Source organism: Cyrtonyx montezumae, unplaced genomic scaffold (assembly GCF_038088225.1).
Source record: "Cyrtonyx montezumae isolate F1298 unplaced genomic scaffold, pur_monq_1.0 scaffold_3, whole genome shotgun sequence".
NCBI classification, from domain to species: Eukaryota; Metazoa; Chordata; class Aves; order Galliformes; family Odontophoridae; genus Cyrtonyx; species Cyrtonyx montezumae.
In genome coordinates, this window is record NW_027072034.1 from 80625873 (window position 1) to 80644799 (window position 18927).

At 46.8% G+C, this 18927-nt stretch overlaps 4 protein-coding genes across 4 annotated transcripts; 2 read left to right on the plus strand and 2 right to left on the minus strand.

Annotated features, from left to right (window-relative positions):
- Positions 1 to 1836: 1836 nt before the first annotated feature.
- Positions 1837 to 4126, minus strand: LOC136051420 (cell surface glycoprotein CD200 receptor 1-B-like). Its single transcript, XM_065740863.1, has 4 exons — positions 3991 to 4126; positions 2933 to 3241; positions 2634 to 2640; positions 1837 to 2173 (listed from the first exon to the last, which is right to left on the minus strand). Exons 1-4 carry the CDS (start codon positions 4124 to 4126, stop codon positions 1837 to 1839), a joined length of 789 nt encoding a protein of 262 aa, XP_065596935.1.
- Positions 4127 to 6065: 1939 nt separating this feature from the next.
- On the plus strand, positions 6066 to 10267 carry GTPBP8 (GTP binding protein 8 (putative)). Its single transcript, XM_065742057.1, has 7 exons — positions 6066 to 6378; positions 6501 to 6599; positions 6883 to 7013; positions 7317 to 7416; positions 7821 to 7939; positions 8185 to 8311; positions 8862 to 10267. The coding sequence occupies exons 1-6, from the start codon at positions 6067 to 6069 to the stop codon at positions 8267 to 8269; spliced, it is 846 nt and encodes a 281-aa protein (XP_065598129.1). The 5' UTR covers position 6066; the 3' UTR covers positions 8270 to 8311; positions 8862 to 10267.
- A 559-nt stretch (positions 10268 to 10826) lies between these two features.
- Positions 10827 to 13043, plus strand: TAF13 (TATA-box binding protein associated factor 13). The gene is made up of 4 exons (XM_065742064.1): positions 10827 to 10917; positions 11035 to 11113; positions 11264 to 11361; positions 12427 to 13043. Exons 1-4 carry the CDS (start codon positions 10891 to 10893, stop codon positions 12595 to 12597), a joined length of 375 nt encoding a protein of 124 aa, XP_065598136.1. The 5' UTR covers positions 10827 to 10890; the 3' UTR covers positions 12598 to 13043.
- An 849-nt stretch (positions 13044 to 13892) lies between these two features.
- Positions 13893 to 18901, minus strand: NEPRO (nucleolus and neural progenitor protein). Its single transcript, XM_065742058.1, has 9 exons — positions 18810 to 18901; positions 18509 to 18663; positions 17984 to 18060; positions 17747 to 17878; positions 17329 to 17406; positions 16069 to 16424; positions 15382 to 15443; positions 14822 to 15072; positions 13893 to 14372 (listed from the first exon to the last, which is right to left on the minus strand). The coding sequence occupies exons 1-9, from the start codon at positions 18898 to 18900 to the stop codon at positions 13994 to 13996; spliced, it is 1581 nt and encodes a 526-aa protein (XP_065598130.1). The 5' UTR covers position 18901; the 3' UTR covers positions 13893 to 13993.
- Positions 18902 to 18927: the final 26 nt, after the last annotated feature.

Sequence of the window (18927 nt, forward strand, 5' to 3'; positions counted from 1 at the left end):
ACTGCATCCAGATATGGAGTCCCCAGTACAGGAGAGACATGGACCTGTCAGAGTGTGTCTAGAAGGGGAACATAAAAATGATCCAAGGGGTGGAACACCTCCCATATGAGCACAGGCTGAGAGCTGGGGCTGTTCAGGGTGGAGAAGAGGTCTCTGAGATGACCTGTGGCCTTTCAGTATCTAAAGGGAAGCTATAAGAAAGAAGTGGTCAGACTCCCTAGCAGGGTCTGTGGTGATAGGACAAGGGGAAATGGTTTCAAATGAAAAGAGAAGAGATTTAGACTGGATATAAGCAAGAATTTTTTAGAACAAGGGTGGTGTGGCACTGGGACAAGTTGCTCAGAGAGGTGGTGGATGTCCCATCCCTGGAGACATTCAAGGCCAGGCTGGATGGAGCTCTGAGCACCCTGATCTAGCTGCAGATTTCCCTGTTCATTGCAGGGAGTTGGACTACATTAACAAAGGGACCTTTAATTGTCCCTTCCAACTCAAATTATTCCATGATTCTATTCTCTGTACAACACCAGTCATGGCAGTGTATCGTCAACTGGAAGATTACACACACAAAATCTTTTGTGATAGAATCAGTAAGATGTGTTTAAAGAAACTGATGCATATATATCTGTGTTCTGTGGGTTGCAGCTCTCTGAATTATGCAAAGAGGTAGATGAGAGTGTGAAGCTGAGATCTCAGGATTGTAATATCTTTGATGGTAAATATTTTCCATCTTTTTTTTTTTTTTTGGTAGTTTGTGGTGATAAGCCATTCTTATAACAAAATAATTCTAATGAAAATAATAAATCTGTCCAAATTTTGCTTCAGCCCTTGCATAACCATCTTGGGAAAGCTGCTATTGTTAGGATGCAAAAAAAATTCTTCTGATTTATCTCAGCCAGTAAAATAGGATACTTGAATACTAGGATATCATGTATTTAAAATTGAGTGACTTCCTTTTATACAACATGAATGACTTCCTTATTGTTTTTATTACAAAAAAAAAAAAAAAAAAAAAGGATGCTTGCATGGGTGATGATATCTGTGGTTGCTTTAGAGAGAGGATAGAAAAGAAGGCTGATAGAGGTCAGGTAGGATCTGCCCTGCATGCTGTATTTCTGCATACTTACATTGTCTGCTTCATGGATACTTGCTTCATCTTCCTGAATGCTTTGACACTACAATTCACTGTGGCATCTCACATTGCTGAATGAGGCATATGGGGAGTTTCTTGCATCTCTGCTCAGGTGCTGAGTTAGAAATAGCCCTGGGTGACTATGCATGTGGGAGATGCCTTGGCTTTTATGGGTTTTTCATCTTTCTGGAAAACAAGACATCAGTACTGTAAATGTGAGGACTAGTATTTTTTGAGGAATGCAGTTTGGGGTTCTAGGAATGTAAGAACAGAATTCCTCCTATTTATTTATTTTGGTGGGGAACCTCAGAAACATAAGGCTTTATATCTATATATATATAGATAGATATCTGTAATCTCATGTGAGGTAACATTAGTTCTGTTTCTGCATTACTCATTTGTACTGTAACTCTGGACAGCAGTTGCACCTTGTGGCAGAGAGGCTAGCTCTGATAACTGGCCATGCTGCCAGATAGCTGCCAGAACTCTAGAACAGCTGCAGACTGATTCTGATCTTGTGCAATACTTCCTGCATTTCTGCACTGCCCCTGCCTTCCTTGCCTTTGTTTGAGTAGGACAAGACTGTCCAAAAGTTTGTATCCAACATCAGAAAGATATTTTACCTTCACTTAATCTTCAGAGCTTGGCAATCCTGTTTTTTCCATCTGATCTATGAAACTGAACTGACCCTTTGTTGTGTATTTTTGCTACTGGAAGAAGTGTGGCAGCAGGATGTGGGTTTCTAGCACTAATGAATGGATTCTAAGAGCAGCTGTGATATTACAGACTTCTGATAAAACTGCACAAACATGTGCTGAATCTGTGACAGATTCTGAGATGACTGCACATGAAATAGCACCAAAAGCCCTTGTAAACTTCTCCATGTGTGACCAAAAGAGTTTTGTGCGTATCACTTCTTGCACATCCCTGGCATCAAGGAGTATGCAGAGGTGAAGAACACCCAAAAGGAAAAAGGAGGCCAGCAAACAAGCAAGGCTGATGACACACTGACAAAACCATGCAATGTGTTCTAAAGAGAAACAGCTATTTTAGGTACAGCTCACAAACCATTTACTTATGCCTCTGACAGGATGACACCTTCTAGAAAATATTCTTTGCCTTGTACTTTTAAATGAGGCTAACTTTTGTCTTAGTTTTAGAAAGGAAGAGTACCATGTTTATCATCTGGACTAGAATTTCACAGAGCGCTTTTTAATTCTGAAAGCACATTCATTTATCCTTCCCCACCCCAACAAATATCTCACTGCAAACTTCAGCTCAGCTGCACAATTCCTGCTGCAGTCATGCCAGTGTCACTGAAGTCTTAGTGCAGGAACAGAGGGCTAAACAGGACTTTGAACAGAGCACACAAAGGGAAGCTTACATGAGGAGCAGGCTATGGACTTGGTCTCGTTCAGAGTTGCATGGGACACAGTGCAGGTAGGAGTCTTCCCATTGGTGCTAGATGCTGCAAACCTGCTGAGAACAGTCACTGTCCCATTACTGAGTGACTGCAGGATAACAGTGTGCTCATTCAGAGTCCTTCTTTAGAGTACTGGAAATTGCTTCACAATCATAACTTATAACTCTACAGGGGAGAAAGAGGCAGGAAAGAGAGTTTTGGCAAATAAGGAGAGTGAAGAAACAGGCTAACTCTAAATGAGATAAATGACCCTTTATTCCCATGAGTAAGCTCCTCTTCCTATTGCACACTTCCTCCTGTGCAGAAGGAGAGGAGCTTTGTATGCCCAGGCCTGGACATTGTCCTGTGGAGAACAGTGAAATGAAGAAGGAGACCCTTACCTAGTACAGTCAGGTGATAAGAGCAGTGGAAATTCCCATCCTCATTTACCACTTCGCAGGTGTAATTTCCCTCATCAGCCATTCTCACTTGGTCAATGTTAAGTGCCCAATCCCGGTCTGGTCTGGATCGCCAGTTCATTCTGTCACTGCAGTTGGTTCTTTCTGTCTTGTTCAGATCAATCCTGTATGCCAAGATGCAGAGGTTTCCGGTCTTGGGGCTTATTTTCCATGTTACCATAGTTATATTTTTGTCGCTAGGGCAGGTCATCACAGTGCTGTGACCCAGCTTTGCCAACACACTGTTGTTTCCTGGAGGAGACAAGAGAAGGATGTATAAAACGGTGTGCAAGGATGTCACTTATGGCCTTGGAGTTCTCGGCTGTGCTTCATGGCGAAATGTCAGCATCATTACATTCTGGAATGAGATCCTGTCTCTGCCAGCCCAAGAGCTGTGTGTCTCATTTTAGACACAAACAAATTGCCAAATTCATGCCTGTGTTTGCCAGGTTTGTCCTTCATTTCACTTCTGCCCTCTGTACAGCCCCTTCCCTAAACCACTGGATGAGTAACATGGAAGCAAAGGCTGGTGAGCCCATTGGCACAGGCAGTTCTCTTGGGGTGCATTCCTGTTTTCTGTCAGATGGAGAAACCCCCTGCTGTACTCAAGATCACTGCCCCACAAGCTTCTGTCCTACCTGGTCCCAACAAAAGCTAACATTCAAAAAATCAATCAAACAAACAAACACGAATTTGCATCGTTAATGTGTGGTGAGGAGGAGAAAGCTTACTGCTACATTTTCATATCCCACATTTTTTGAACTTAGCTTTTTTAAGTGTTTAACTGTGTCTGAAGGAGAAAGTACCTTCACATCAAATCTTAAACTCTTACAGGTTGTTGCTTTTCCATCAAAAATACCCTTCGGCAATTTCTAAAGTCCCCTTCCCTTAGTTGCTTTTTTTCATCTGCAGAAGAACTGAGAAAAAGACCATTGTGATGTACTGCTCCTTCCTCCTCAGCCCTGAATAGACACTTGATCCCAAAATGGCGACGGAACTACCTGTAGCTCCTGTGACTGCAGCGATGGTCAGCAGAACGATAGTCCATGTGGTGTTCCTGACAAGTTCCAAGGCAGCTCTTGTGTTTATGGGTGACACGGGCTTCTTGCACCATCCAGCTAACTGTGAGGTCCCCATCTTCCCCTGCTAGGGATGTGCAGCAGTTAGAGCCACTGCTCTTCCTGTGTCTCATACAGACCCCTGACTGTATCTACGGCTTGATGCATCTCAAGAAGCTTCTTCCTGTGCAGTGAATTGGTCAACGTAGAGGAAATGGTATTTGCTTCCTGTTCGCTGGACTTTTGCATAGTATTACTAAGAGAAGATAAACTCTATAGCAGAACCTGCACAAAGTATAAGCAGAGTGACTTTTATGCCTGGCTCTGATCCAACAGTGAGGATTTTATCATTAAGAATGGGTGGAAGGTTACTCTTCTGCTTAAAGGATGCTCTGCATATTAAAAAGACAAACAAATAAAACCCTCTTAAAACCCATTCCCCTTCCTGCCTACTCCGTTTTCCCCTTGTACCAAACAGTCGAAGACCTTTTCTCTAAAAGGTATTGCCAGTCCCTGCTCCCCTCCAGGCAGGGAAGGTGGGTCGGTAGTGCCTGTCCATGAGATTAACCCTGCTGTCATACCAACAAAGGTACGTTCCCTAGATATAAGATGAACCTGTCTAGAAATTCATGCATTGAATGGAGTTTTATCAACAAAGTGTTAGCCTCCCCAACTCTTGAAGCCACCAGGCTGAAATGAGGTGCTGCCTATTTGCCTGCTCCTCAGGGGACAGAGCTCTTCCCCCACAACACTAACAGCTGTGTTACAGACCTCCACGGCTGTGCTGAAATGTGCCTGCCTGAAAGGGCTTTGGTCCTATGGTCAAATAGATACAAAGCATCTACTGAAGAGGGAACCATTGGCAAGAAGGCAGACATCACCATACCCCCTCCGAATTGCAGGTATCATATAGCTGAGAAGGGGCATAGCACCCACTGATGACGCAAAGGTAAAGCTGGGTGAGTTCAAGAGGAAAGCTGGGCTTCCTGTGTTCACAGTTCCTGTGTTTAGAATAGCCAACAGTAGTGATCTACTGAAAGTTTCATCTCTGCTGTTGCTACAGTTTTATTTCCAAAATATTTGACAAGCAACTTCAGCTACCTTGGTCAATGCTGTGTGTTTTGGAGGTCGTGCACAACAAGCATTTACCACATTTAGATGGGAGCCCATGATGAAAAGAGCATATTTAACACTCTGATGCAGATAGCCTTGTTGCATGGGAGCTTCGGCCACGTTCTTGCTAGTGGCAGAGCTTAGCACCAAAAGGCACAGGCAGAAAAACAGCCTGAGTCATGAAAACAGGCAACACTGAGATTTATATTCTCCGAATTAGCATCTTGTTCTTACAGAGTTTGGACTACAAGCTGCTTCAGCACATCAAGATACTGCATGACTGTGACGAAGGGAAAGGCTGTACAGGAGCAATATGGATGGGGTAGAGTGAGGTGTGGCTGCTGTTTTTCAGTTTCGAAAGATCAGCTTCCATCTTCCTTTAGCCCTGGAGCCACTCAGCATGGTAGTACGGTGGCAAGAGCATCACTGGTGTGTCCAGTTGCAGCACTTGGCTAACGTCGCCTCGTGTCGCGGGGAACGCGGCGCGGTCCGTGGAAGGGCGTTTGCTCGTGCACACACTGCCTGCACCCTCACCTCCACCTCGTGGGCACAGCAAGCAACAGCAACGCCTCGGGAAGCTCCTCCTATTACATGGCTGTCCGACCTTTTGGCTGGCCTGCGCCGCGCGGAGGGAAGGGGAATTGTCTAGAGCCGCCTATCGTGCGGCTGCTCCCGAAGTAATGCCTCCTAATCGTATCCATGGAAACTACAACGGAGCACAACACCACTATTGAACAGAGCAAATTCTCAGCTCTATTAGTTGTGCATTTTTGCCAGCAATGAACAAGATCGTTTTGCCAGCTCTCACGATGGGAAGGCAAGCCCAAAGCTCGGACACGCGCGGGTTAAAGCCCCGGGAGCGCCGCTCCCGCCCCGCCCGCCGCCTTCCGGGGCCGTGCCGGCGCGATGCTGCTGCTGCGGGCAGCGCGGAGCTGGGCCAGGGCCCCGCAGGGTCGCTCTCCTCCTCCTCCGCTCGCCGCCCTCTCGCAGGTATTGAAGCTGGAGCGGAGCCGCCGTGACGGCGTCGTGTTCCCGCTGCGGCGGCTGGCGCGCAACCTGGTCCCCGGCGCCGAGGAGGAAACCTTCGCTCTGTTCCAGCCCGGGCTGACCGCGCTGCAGCGCGCCGAGACGCTCTTCACGTCCGGCCGCGGCCACGCCATCGACTACGTGAGCTCCGCCGAGCGCATGGAGCACGCCCCGCAGCCCGCGCTGCCCGAGGTCAGGACGCGCCGGGGTGGGCTCGGCGGTGCCGCTGTGTCCCCGCGGTGCCCGGTGCGGCTGCAGCAGTAGCAGCGGTGCGTGAGGGTGGGTGTGGAAGTGCTCGCTGTTTTCTAGCGCAGGTGTGCTTCATCGGCCGGAGCAACGTGGGCAAGTCGTCGTTGATCCGGGCGTTGTTCGCGCTGGCTCCGGAGGTGGAGGTCCGAGTGTCAAAAACTCCTGTAAGTGCCGTTTGTAACTCGTCTCCCTCCGGGCCAAAAGCTGCTGCTTTTGTAAGTGCGGGCTTAGCGACTTTGGGGAGGAACCAAGAGACCTGTAAAGGTATTTCTAGTTGATTATTTTAAGCACAGAACCGTATGAGATTGTGAAAAGAGGAGGTGATGACAGCTTAAAGCAACAGCAGCGGTTCTGCAGCCTTCTCTGGTACAGGGGAGACTGTTTCCAGGGTATCTCCTAGCTGCCCATCTTAGCATCTCTTTCTTCTTTTCTAAATCCTCTCCCCAGGGCCACACGAAGAAGATGAACTTCTTCAACATAGGGAAGTACTTCACTTTGGTGGATATGCCAGGGTATGGCTACCGTGCCCCAAAAGACTTTGTGGATATGGTGGAGGCTTATCTGCAGGAACGGCACAAGTAAGGGACTTACTGTACCTCGGTGCAGCAATGAGACATGAATGCCTACGTGCAGGTTCACGTGATCAGATGATAAAATGCCACAGAGGTAGCTGCTTTGAGTGGTCGTGTTGATGAGTCGTTCCCCTGGAAACTCTGTGGTGACCACCATTCAGTCACTCACTCATGCTCAGATCAAAACAGCAGAAGAGATGGAGGTGCTGTTTCATGCTGAGCTCTCAGCTGCCATGCATGGCTTTTCTTGGCTTCTCCAATTCTTGCATTTCTTGTTCTTACTTATGAGTTTGCCTCTATTTCTGACAGCTTGAAGAGGACTTTTCTATTAGTCGATGGTGTGGTAGGAATCCAGAGCACAGATCTTATTGCAGTAGAGATGCTGGAGGAGTTTGGGATTCCCTATGTGGTGAGTGATGCTTCATTTTTAAGGTTTTTTAGCATATAAGTATAAAGGAATGTACCTCCTACCTGAGCTTCTACAAGCTGTCCAACCTGACTAGTAATACATCCACTCCACCTTCTTTATTGATAATAAAATAGATTTAAGTTTTGTTTGGGGGCATCTGATGGCTTTTTTTTTTTTTTTCCTTGATTTACTGACATTTTTTTCAGTGCTCAGCTCAAAGAACATGAAGAAGTCTAAAGCCTATGCAGGCTGTGGCAGCATTCTGGTGAACTGCATTCCCAATTAGCTGTGACTCAGAGCTTTCAGCCTTGCAAAATGCTTCAGGAACTCTTCCAGGTGTTCCAGGCTAGCAGAAATCTCATCATCTTTTCCTCTCTCAATCTTCCCTTTCTGGATCCATACAGATGGTGGTAACAAAAATTGACCGAACTTCCAAGGGTATGTTGTTAAAGAATGTTCTGAGAATCCAGGAATTTGTAAAAGAAAAAACTCAGGGATGCTTTCCTCAGCTATTCTTGGTCAGGTAAATCTCATTTGTGTTGCTGCTGTTTCATTGTGGATGATAATTTGCACTGGCCAAGCTACCTTTGTCTGGAGCCGTGTTAGCAGTAATGTTAGCTGTAATTGATTACATAGAAGTGCTTACTCTATTAAGGTTGTATTGCACTGTGGGGATGTAATTTAATGCAGCCAGAGGTTGAGTTTGCTTGTCTTATTCCAAGATGCTGCAGCATCGGTCACTGAATATACGTTCCTTTTTTTCCACAGTTCTGTGGACTTTTCAGGAGTCCACTTGCTAAGGTGTTTTGTAGCCCATGTTACTGGAAGCCTGCCTACTGTAGAAGCCAGCTAAAGAGTCTGGCTCCTGATCTGCTCAGCTTATCTGGAACAAAAGGTACTGTAACTAGAGGTCTGGATTTTTGTCATAAAGAACCTGAAGCACTAAAATTATTTTTTTGATAAATTTGTATAATTTTTTTTGCTAAAATAATGTTTGTAAAGATGAGCTCATTAATTCAGGAAGTTTGCATAGTGAATGAACACAAAACCTATGCATTTGTATCAAGGGAGGCAAAACAAATCAGAGAACCTTCAGTGAGAAGCTAGGTTTTAATAAAGTATTCCATCTCCACCAGGTAAATGTTCAAAAATTCACTGCTGCCTACCTAAGCTCTGCTGTATTTAGAATACTACAGATAGTCCAGTAATCTCATTAATAAAAGGGGATTTAGTTTAGAAACAAAAAAATATGTCCCTATATTAAGTGAACTAAACCTGCATTGTTAAGCTCAGTGACAGCTAGAAGTTTCAGCTAGCACATGGGCACCCTGCCTGCTCTAAGGCTATGCAGGGTTAAAATAGTAAGTGCTTTGTTTGCAAGAGGCTTTTGGAAAACTCTTGTATTTTTTCCCTTTTTTAACTCCTCTGCATTGTGCATTCCATAGGTTCAGCGTGACAGCACGGCTCACTTGTGTACATCAGCTGTCCCTGTTCCTGGTGGATGCAGAAAAGGAAACCTATTTCATGGGATCTGTCTTCTTGTTGGATGTTGGCTTGAAACAGTGGTGATAAATGAACTCTCTTCTGCACTTTATCATTAGCCAGTGCTGCATCTACCTTCTGTTTTAAATCCTACACCAAGTGTTGCAGCTGTCCTCAGCTGAGTTATCAGAGATGGGTCTGTTACCTGCATCTGTCCTGCCCTGGGAGTTGAAGCACAACAATGAGGTTGCACAGCAGCTGTATTTGGCGAAGAGCACGACGCGGGAGAGACCAAAGCTGGTGCAGAATCTGCAAAAAGGACTGCTCTTAAATAGCAGTAGTTGTGCATGGGAATTTACACCAGAGCTACTAAGTGCCTGTGTCACTCTCTGACACTCATCTTGTCCTGTCTTAAGACTGCCAATTCTGAGTACGCAGGCAGTTGTTCAAGTTAACTTACATTTAGTGCTTTAAATCGCAAGGTCATTCTTTCATAAAGCACTCTGAGGCTTGAAGGTGGTACTTCTTTTGTTACATTAAGGAATTTCTTGTAGCTCTCAGATCAGACTTGAAGTAAAGTTTGTTTCCAGCACATATGTAGGAAGTGGCAGTGTGAGGAATACAGTAGAGATGTGGATCTCCAGTTTCTACATGTAAGCAGAGATCAAGCCTGAAATATCCTACTGTTTTGCTTCCAATCCCAAAATGCTGCAAAGCAAACTGGCCTGTGGGTGTCTGATTCTAGAAGTAAATACAGTAGGACCTAGAGAGATAGAATATGTGCAAGTCAAGCGTTTCAGGAATAATCTTGTGTTACTATCTTAAAACCAGCATCTTTCAAAAGCATTAGTGTAGTCAGAGCTGTAATTGTCAAAGCCTCAGTCTGTTATGTGCAAGAATCAGTGCCTCTGTGGCAGGTATGACAGTAAATAAAACCAAATTAAGCAGGGCTTAACTGTTCAAAATGTACATATTAGTGTGTGCTTTGACTGAACTGGTGTCTGACACACTGGCAGGCAGACTTTCTTGCCAAGTTCTTAGGTACGTGCTGTGGTGCTGAATGGAGAACTGCATTTTCTGAGGCTGTGGACACCAAAGTTGTCGCATTCTGTCACTCCCTAATTAATGGTGGGCCTGGCAGCAAACTGAAATAGGAGAGATCTTGAAACCAGTCCATGTGACATCCTTTTATTGGATTTTATTTTTATTTACTGCCAGCTGTATCAACACTAGTAAGAAGTAAGTGCCTTTTCCTTATGTGCACAAGCAGTTTTTAATACTGGGTTCCCTAACTACTGTGTCTCTGACTTTATTAGCCAAAACATTAAGCCCTTACACGCTGTTCTATTTTAATATTAGTTTAACACTTGTTAAAAACTGGATTTCTAACTACTTCAGATATAGCTACTCAAAACGTAAGCACGGACAGCTGTTGTGCTCAGTAATGTAATTATTGAGAAGCCATCAACTGTTTAGTTAAACAGGGAAGATGATAATTGATGTTTTTGTATTCTGATAATTCAGTGTACCATTTGTGCACCCTGTGGCTATTAGTGCCAGTGCTGTTCCCCAAGAAGCCGTTCCCCAGTGGTTCCTGAGATGAACGCAGTGCTGCTGAACCACTTGCCCTCGATGTGAAGGAGAAAGTCAGGAACTTTCCCCAGGGCTGTTGTGAGGAAAGGCAGAACCTAGCAGTGGCCAAGAGGCTGAGTTGAAAAGGACACCAAAGGCAACCAGAACATCTGCGGCTATCCAAGCGATCAAAAGCCCAGCAGTACGGCGCGGCTGCTCGGCGCGGTGGGCCGTACACCCGCCTTCAGCTGCCCGTCTTCGCTCATGAGCTCTCCCGCGCCTTACTGACGCCCGCCCCCAGGCTGACGCGGGGCGGCAGGGCGAGAGCGGGGCGGCGCCGATTGGAGGATGCCGGAGGCGTGGCCTGGCCACCGGAAGCCCTTCTGCCCCGGCCGGAAGCGGTGTCGGGCTGCGGAAGCAATGGCTGACGAGGAGGAGGACGCTCCGGTGAGCGGCAGGGGCGGGAGTTGGGTGCGGGGTGTTAGCGTGGGGGCGAGCGGCGGCGGCGGCGGCGGCGGCGGCTCCCCCGCCTAACTGCCTCCTTCCTCCGCTGTGTCCTTCCAGTTCGAGGAGGACTCCGAGGAAGCCGGGGGCGGCCTGGACGGCGGGCAGGGCAAGAGGAAGAGGCTCTTCTCTAAAGAACGTGAGTCCGGGCGGGGGCTGCCGCGGCGCGGCGTTACCCGCCCCCAGCCGTGACCTGCTGTCCTGGAATGTGGCTGGGCGGGAGCTCTGGATGGGAGAGTTGCCGATGGGTTGAGCAGGTGGAGGCCTCACGCTGTGTGTCTTCCTGCAGTGAGGTGCATGATGTATGGATTCGGGGATGACCAGAACCCTTACACAGAATCTGTGGACATTCTTGAGGACCTGGTGATAGAATTTATCACAGAAATGGTAAGTCGGCTGTAGGCAGTGTACTGAAGATGTTCAGCCTTGAGAAAAGGAGACTCAGAGGGATCTGATCCACGTCTGTAAGGAGCAGGAGGCAAAGGAACGAGGCTGGACTCTTCTCAGCAGTGTGTGGTGATAGGACAAGGGGAAATGGCCACAAACTGATGCATAGGAAGTTCTGCACAGATGTGCACGGGAACTTCTTCACAGTGCAGTGACAGAGCACTGGCACAGCTGCACAGAGAGGTGGTGGAGTCTCCTTCTCTGGAGGCATTCCAGACCCACCTGGATGCCTACCTGTGCAACCTGGCTAGGGAGCTGCTCTGTCTGGTTTTGGGAGCTGCTTTTCCTCTCTCTGCTTCAATGACTGCGTTATCCCAGGCAAAAACACAGGTGCTGCGAGGAAAAATCTAAACTCAGACATTTTTCTTCCAAGATTAAGACAAAATTAACGCATTTTCCTCCACGTGGATTTAGGCCAATGTTTGGAGCCTTTAAGTAGCAGTTAATGTTGTAGAGGAAAAAATCCACAGCTGACTTTTGAGGTGCCGTATGGCATCACTGCGTTCTGCTGACAAATGGCTCGACTTTGAAAGGTCACGTGCTTCTTGAGTTCTCTTAGTGCCTTTACACAGATAGGAGCGCAGTCCCATGCCACAAAACAAATGCACACATCTGGGCCCTCGAGCCACTGCTGATCCAGACATTTGGATACTGCTTGAACACAATAATAAACAAAGGTACTATGTGTGGATCCCCTTTCTCGTGAGAAGTTAGCCTTGCTTACCCTCAGCAGGCATTGCACACTGCACGCAGATTCTGCTTCATGCTGTTGTTCGTCAAGCACTTTGCAGATCAGGTGCCCCCTCTCCAGTCCAGCTTCAGTTCTGAAGACGTTCCTGTTGTGTGTGTATAGTGTTACCCAGTGCATGTGTGGGACTCGGTTGGTGGTGCCCAGATCCTGCTCTTGCTGCCTTCTTGATGTTAAAAAATGACAGGAAATACAGTGGGATTGAGATGTGAAAAAACCTAAGGGGCAGAGAAACACTGATCTTTCCTCTCTTGCAGACACACAAGGCCATGTCAATTGGACGGCAAGGCCGTGTACAGGTTGAGGACATTGTCTTCCTAATCCGCAAGGACCCCCGGAAGTTTGCCAGAGTTAAGGACCTTCTGACAATGAATGAAGAACTGAAACGTGCCAGAAAGGCCTTTGATGAAGCAAACTATGGATCTTGATTCTGTGTACAGGCTTCACTGGGGGCATGCTGTGGGCTCCTGCTCCTCAGGAGGAAGAAACGTCATGTATGTTGCTTTGAGGCATTATTTGACATGGAGGTCATTGCTGCTGGACTATCTGCCCTGCCCCTCAGCCTCTTGTGGGAGGCATTCAAGCAGCTAGCTGTTACTTGATTGCACATGGTATACCTCACGGTGTTTTTATACCATTCTGTGAATCTGAGAAATGAGCTCTAAGGATCCTTTAAAGGTGAGAAGTCTGTTTGCAATAGGACTGTTGAATCAGGCATCCAGTGCCAAGTTGTTCTCTACTCTTGTTACTGCTAAGTATTCTGATGACAGGAAACCTGGAAAATAGATCTTGGCTAACTGGACAAAGTTTTCAAGAGCCAACTATTAAATTCTGCTCTGTGTATAATCCTTGAATAAAGCAGCTCAAATCTGTGCCCACTCTTCATAACTAAAGTTATACTGACCATAAAAAAGGGCGCATAAAAAAGTGTGGGCTTTTCTAGCATCTCACAGGCTCAGAAGTTCTACCTCTGACCTAGTAGGCACAGCTCTCAAGTTTTCTACTGTATGCTTAGAGAACTGAAATCAACCTGTTCCAGGTAATTGCACTTAAACCCTTTCCTTGCCCCTGCTGGGCAGATGCTCCACTATAAAGCTGATCTGCCTTCATTTGGAGAAGTTTTTGATGTAACCAACCCCACAATCAGGATCACCAGGTAATTACAAGAGCCTGATGGAGAGCACTAAGCATGTGAAATAACGTTAGAGCAAGCAATAAGGACGTGCTGGAATAGCTACGCTTTGCTTTGCCAAGTAGGCAAAAATTGCACATTGAAAAGACTTCAGGACACTGGGGGATTTGTTCACAGGCAGGTTTACTCTGCAGGCTCCAGCTGTGCTTTGCCCTGTTTCTGAAACAGAGGGATTCAGTTAACTCCTTTTCAGGACAAGGCTAACAAGTGTAGAATAGTGACAGTATTGCAAGTCGAGGCTGTTGTCTGTACAAGTAGCAAGGGAGGAGTGTAGTGCTTTTTGGAGAAGGGGAAGATCTTTAGGCCTGAGCAGCAGTAAGTGATCAGCTGCAGCCTTCTGCCTTGGGTGGTAAAGTGCTGTCAGGTGCACAGCACAAATAGCAGGTGGTCCAGAAGCACAGAAAAGGAACTGAGTAGGAAGTAACTCAAAGCTGCTGTCCCTGAGCAAGGCTGAGTAAAAGGATGAAGATTACTCATCTGTTTTGTTCCATAAAAAAAAGAAAACTTTTACTTTTTTTTATAGTTTTGCTCCTTTCTCAGCAGAACTCAGTGTATAAGGCACCAAGTCACTTACAGGCATTCTGAGTTTTACTTAGATAAACAAGGATGCATTTTTTCTTCCTAGTCCAGAATCAGACACCTATGGCTGCAAAAATAGAATCAATATCCACATTCTCAGAATCTTTGTGTACAGATCTAGGGCTTTCTTTTAACAGCAGCTGCTTAGGAGTCCCTGCTGTACTTAGTTTGACAGAGGCTGTGTGAAGGACGGGACATCTCTTCCAACTTGAAGGCCTCATGGTGGGTGAACCACGGCTCCCATGGTCCCCAAAAAGCTCACAACGTTTTTGCTGAACAGTCTTCAGAGTTCTCTTGGAGCACTTGGAGAATTTCACCCTCCTTCCAAAGAGCCACGCCCCACGGTACTGCCTCAGCCAGCGGGTGGTCTGTGAGCCACACAGGAGGTACTTACAGAGTGTTGTTTTGACACAGCACAGTTTCTTCTTCAAGCTTAAGGGAAGGAATGTGTACAAAAGAAAACTTTAATAGCTGTCACTGTTACTTCGGGTGTTTTCAGAGACCTACTTATGGGCATTCTCTACCATTTTATTTGTTGCACCCATGAAATGCAACAGCATCTTGTATGGAGGTAGCTATGGCATTCTCACGAAACCTGAGAGCCTTTACATTATCTAAGGCCCTTACACTTGCATGCAATCTAAGCTGCATTTGCATCCCCCCTCTTTATTAAGCATTCATGCTTTCATTAGCCTTCTAAATCCTCTCACAAGTGAAGCTAAACAGATTATTTGTATCAGCAGTTCTAGGACCTGAAGGTGCGACAGTGTTCAAGCACAAAAAATTAGGTTAGACCACAGCTTTTCTCTACGTGGTAGTAAAACATGTCAAGTTAAAATGGGAAGTGTCAGATCCAGAACCCCCACGCTCACACAAAATACCTGCATCCCTGTGCCTCCACGTGGTGCAGCCGATTGCTTTTCAGCAACTTGTTGCGTAGAAAATAAGCTGCTGATTTGAGTTTGTTGCCTTTGCACCACAGAATAGCTTTTCTGAGTGCCTCTGACAGCTCACCAAAAGATGCAGCTGTTTGGAACATCTGTATGACAGGCCCAGCACGCTGCAGTTTTACCATAGAAGGGGAAAGCAACACTGATGTTTTTTTGAAAGGTTTTGATGTCATGCATTTACCCTGAAACAAAGAATAACAAAAACAGTTGGCTTTCTAAAAATGTGACGTGCCTGATAGTCTGCTGGAGAGGAGCAAAGCAGTGTGTTTTTTATGAAAACATTTCTTAAGGAGAGACACACAATGAACATTTGTATTCCTGTCTACTGACTTCCTCTCTGGTCACTTCACTTGAGATACCAACAAATGCTTTCGTAGTAAAACAGCATGCTAGACAAGTAACATAAGGCAAAGAAAGTGGATGTTTTCAGTCATATAGGGATCACGTCTCAAGTGCCAGGGTCGTCTTGTATAAAATGGTGGCATACAAACCCCTTGTATTGGAGGTCTGGATGGTCTAAGCAAGCTCTTCACATCAAGCCATGGGTGGCTGCCTACGGAAAGAGAAGAGTTCCCATTAGGAATTTTAGCATTTGCACAAACACACTGTAATGCTTTGCCCTGCTGAGCTCTCAGCTCTCCTGCTGTCTCCACATGCTCATGTCTGTACTCAATACTTGCAGGCATTTCCTCATCTTGTGTGGCAACTAGCATGGGATGAAGAAGATGCAGACTTACAAATGGCTGTAAGGGTGAGCCTGCTTGTATAAAAGCATGCACACATCCAGATGCCTGACTGCAAGAGAGGATTCAAGTTTTCAGCTACATGCCCCCTATGTTATAATTGTACATACTCTTGTGTGGACTTGGCTTCCCTCGCCATTCTTGGGCCCTATCTATACAGCAGCAAGAAAATACAGGACTTTGTACACTGCATTTATTACTTGCTTCTCTCCATGCTGTGTTGCTTAAAAACAATTATTCCCCAGTACTGACATGATCTACAGCTTTATAAAATCAAGGGTGCAGGCAGCATTCTCCTTCTCTTCCAAGGACAAGAGAGGGGAGTTTATACCAGAAGCACACTCCATAGGTAGCAGAAGTGCTTGGCTCTGTTGAACAAAGCTGTAGCCAGTCTCAGAGCTCAGAAACCAGTAGCTCTGTGGCAAAAGGCTTTACCTCTGCCATCTGTGGTGGCCAGAACAGGCTCTCCAATGTCATCTGCAGGGATGCTGTGGTTTTCCAGAGCACTCGCATAGGTCACAAAACCCCTCTTTTTCCTGGCCTTTGACACTGCCTCTGGCGTGGCTGGGAAGAGCTTCAGCCAGCTGGTAGGTCTTTTTGCTGTAAGCATTCTAGCTTTTTGTTTCTTCACCTCAGAAGGAAGGTTAATGCCGAGAAAGCTACTGATATCAGAAGGGAAGGTAAATCCTTTGATGTAAGGCATCTGCTGGGTCTCAGACACCAGATGAAGTGTCGTTGACAGCGCACCATACAGGGAGATGAGGCTCTGCAGTACACACCTGTACTGAATCCTGAAAGGAGAAGACAAAGGTGTAGAGCCTCCCCTAGCAAGAACTTACGATCATACTCACTGAACAATTGCTTTCAACTCAAGAGCTGATGAAAAAAACACTTCCAACTGCCCTTTCCTTTTGTTCTCTCAGTAGAGGCTCCTCTCTTTATATTCCATCACATTTTCCTTTAATACTAGTCTGAGCTGCCAAAACACCTTCCACCTTTCAGGCGCATTCAAGACCACAGCACAGGACTGATGTGACCGGTGAAGCCCAGCTCAAGAGCTTCTTCGCTTCCCTACAGCTTTGTGGAGTGCAGGCTCTCGGATCATGCACAAATCATTTCACAAGAGGTCTTCCCTAATATGCAGTGTGTGTGGACTCCAGACACTTGTGCTAGCACTGACGCTTCGTGTTTGCTGGGGAAGAAAAGATTTGTTGTGCAGAACACTATTTTAGCGAGTTGTTGTGCGCAGTGCTGTCATTTCCTGTTACAGACAGCACTTTCCTAACGTCCCTGTGATCAGAACAATGATTTTCCTGGAAAATTCAGCAGTATTAGACAGCAACTTCATCACCGCCTATTCCATATCAGCACGAGGCATATGTACTGCTTGCTGCAAAGTGTACCAGATGTCAGTGTCTGGCAGGCTGGCAGTAATGCTGTGGTTTTATTAGCACTCCATAAAGCTTATGATGAACTGAGAACAAAGCCTTCCAAAACATCACTCTCTCTCCACTCGCACAACTCTTCAGGTGCTAGAATTGAATCCAAAAGGATGGAGGGATCTCTGATTTAGAAGATCTTTTTCCCCCTTCCTCCCAGCTGAATAAAGCTCACTCAGCAGCAAGGCTCTAATCACAAGCTTTCTCCCTGACAGGCACATCAAACAGACAATAAATGACTCTCATATACACAAACCATAGCCGGCTCAACAAGCCTGAAGCCACAGTGTTCAAAAGTATGAATTCTTCTGAACAAAGATGTTTAACAGACAAGCTGAAGATTACACCAGTTAAGGTTAAAGAATAAACAGTATGTACTGAAACTTGCTGAGCACACCAACTACAGGCAATTCACAAGACAATCTCCTGCATAATTTGGGAGATGTGTATCCAAACGTTGGGTTGCTCACGGCTGGCACAGCAGCCAGCCAACAGCCCGAGGTTCCTACGTAACAACTTGAAAGATGTTTGGCTATCAAAGAAACTTCCAGATGCACAAATGAATTCCACAGTGGAGTCCAACAGCAACACAGAGCCTACAGCAGACTCTGCTTTGGCCTCATGAAATGCTGCCGGTGAACTGCAAGAATGTTTACATAGTGAAAAAAGGATACAGAAATGCTTTACAGCAACAGTCTAGCAGACGCAGGATGAGCTTGCAGCCTCCCAGTACTTTTACCGACACTGTTTCCAGCATAGGCTGGCTGGGAACTAAGCACTCTGTGTGGGCCTGGGCTTTATTTTTCCTGTGGAAAGACAAGGGCAAGGAGATGTCTGTGATGTAGCATCTCCTCCTTCAGTTCTGTAGGCTGAACAATGGGTAGTATTGCATAAAGGGTCACGACACTTACCTGGGAATCAGTTCTGCCAGAGCTTCAATGCAGCCCACCAAATTCATTTTCCACAGGCGCTTCAGGCACTGTTCCACCTAGAAAGAAAAAAAAAAAGAAAATAAAGGGAAGTCCTTCGACTGATGTTCTGAGAGACACGAATGCCTCTGTCTAAGTGCAGTCACTACTTTAAGTGACACCTTTCCCTTATCAGTTTAATAGTAAATTGCAGGTTTGTGTGATGGAGCCAGGAGCTGGACTCAGTGATCCTTATAAGCCTCTTCCAACTCAAGATATTCTATGATAATGCAACATGATGCATTACTTCTTCACAGTGCAGTGACAGAGCACTGACACAGCTGCACAGAGAGGTGGTGGAGTCTGCTTCTCTGGAGACTTTCAAGACCCGCCTGGATGCCTACCTGTGCAACCTGGGCTAGGGAGCTGCTTTGGCATGGGTTGGGCTCGATGATCTCTAGAGGTCCCTTCCAACCCCTACAGTTCTGTGATGGGGAACAGAAATCAGCCCGGCTGCCCGCCGCTCACCTGCTGCATGGCCAGGTAGGGCCGGTGCCGCAGCAGCCTGCTGTGGTACACGTAGAGCAGGGCCCGGAGGACGCGTCCCTCGGCGGCCAGGCTGGATCCGGACAGCCGCTTCAGGGCTCCGCCGCACCGCCGCCGCAGTGCGGGCAGGCAGCTCACTGCGAACGGGCGGGAAGCAGCGCCTCAGCTCCCGCCGCACGCCCAGAGCGGGCTCCCCCTTCCCACCCCCGTGGTCCCCCGGCTCCGGCTTCTCCGCCTCGCCTCACCCCATCCCACCCCCCATCCCAGCAACCGAGCCGGGGACCTGCGGGGTGCTGAAAGGCCACGGCCACCGCGCTGCTGCTGGCGGGCCACGGCACGTCCACGCGGTTCCATGCCGCCTCGGGCGCCGCCATCTTTTCCCTGTGCGGGGCGGTGCTGTG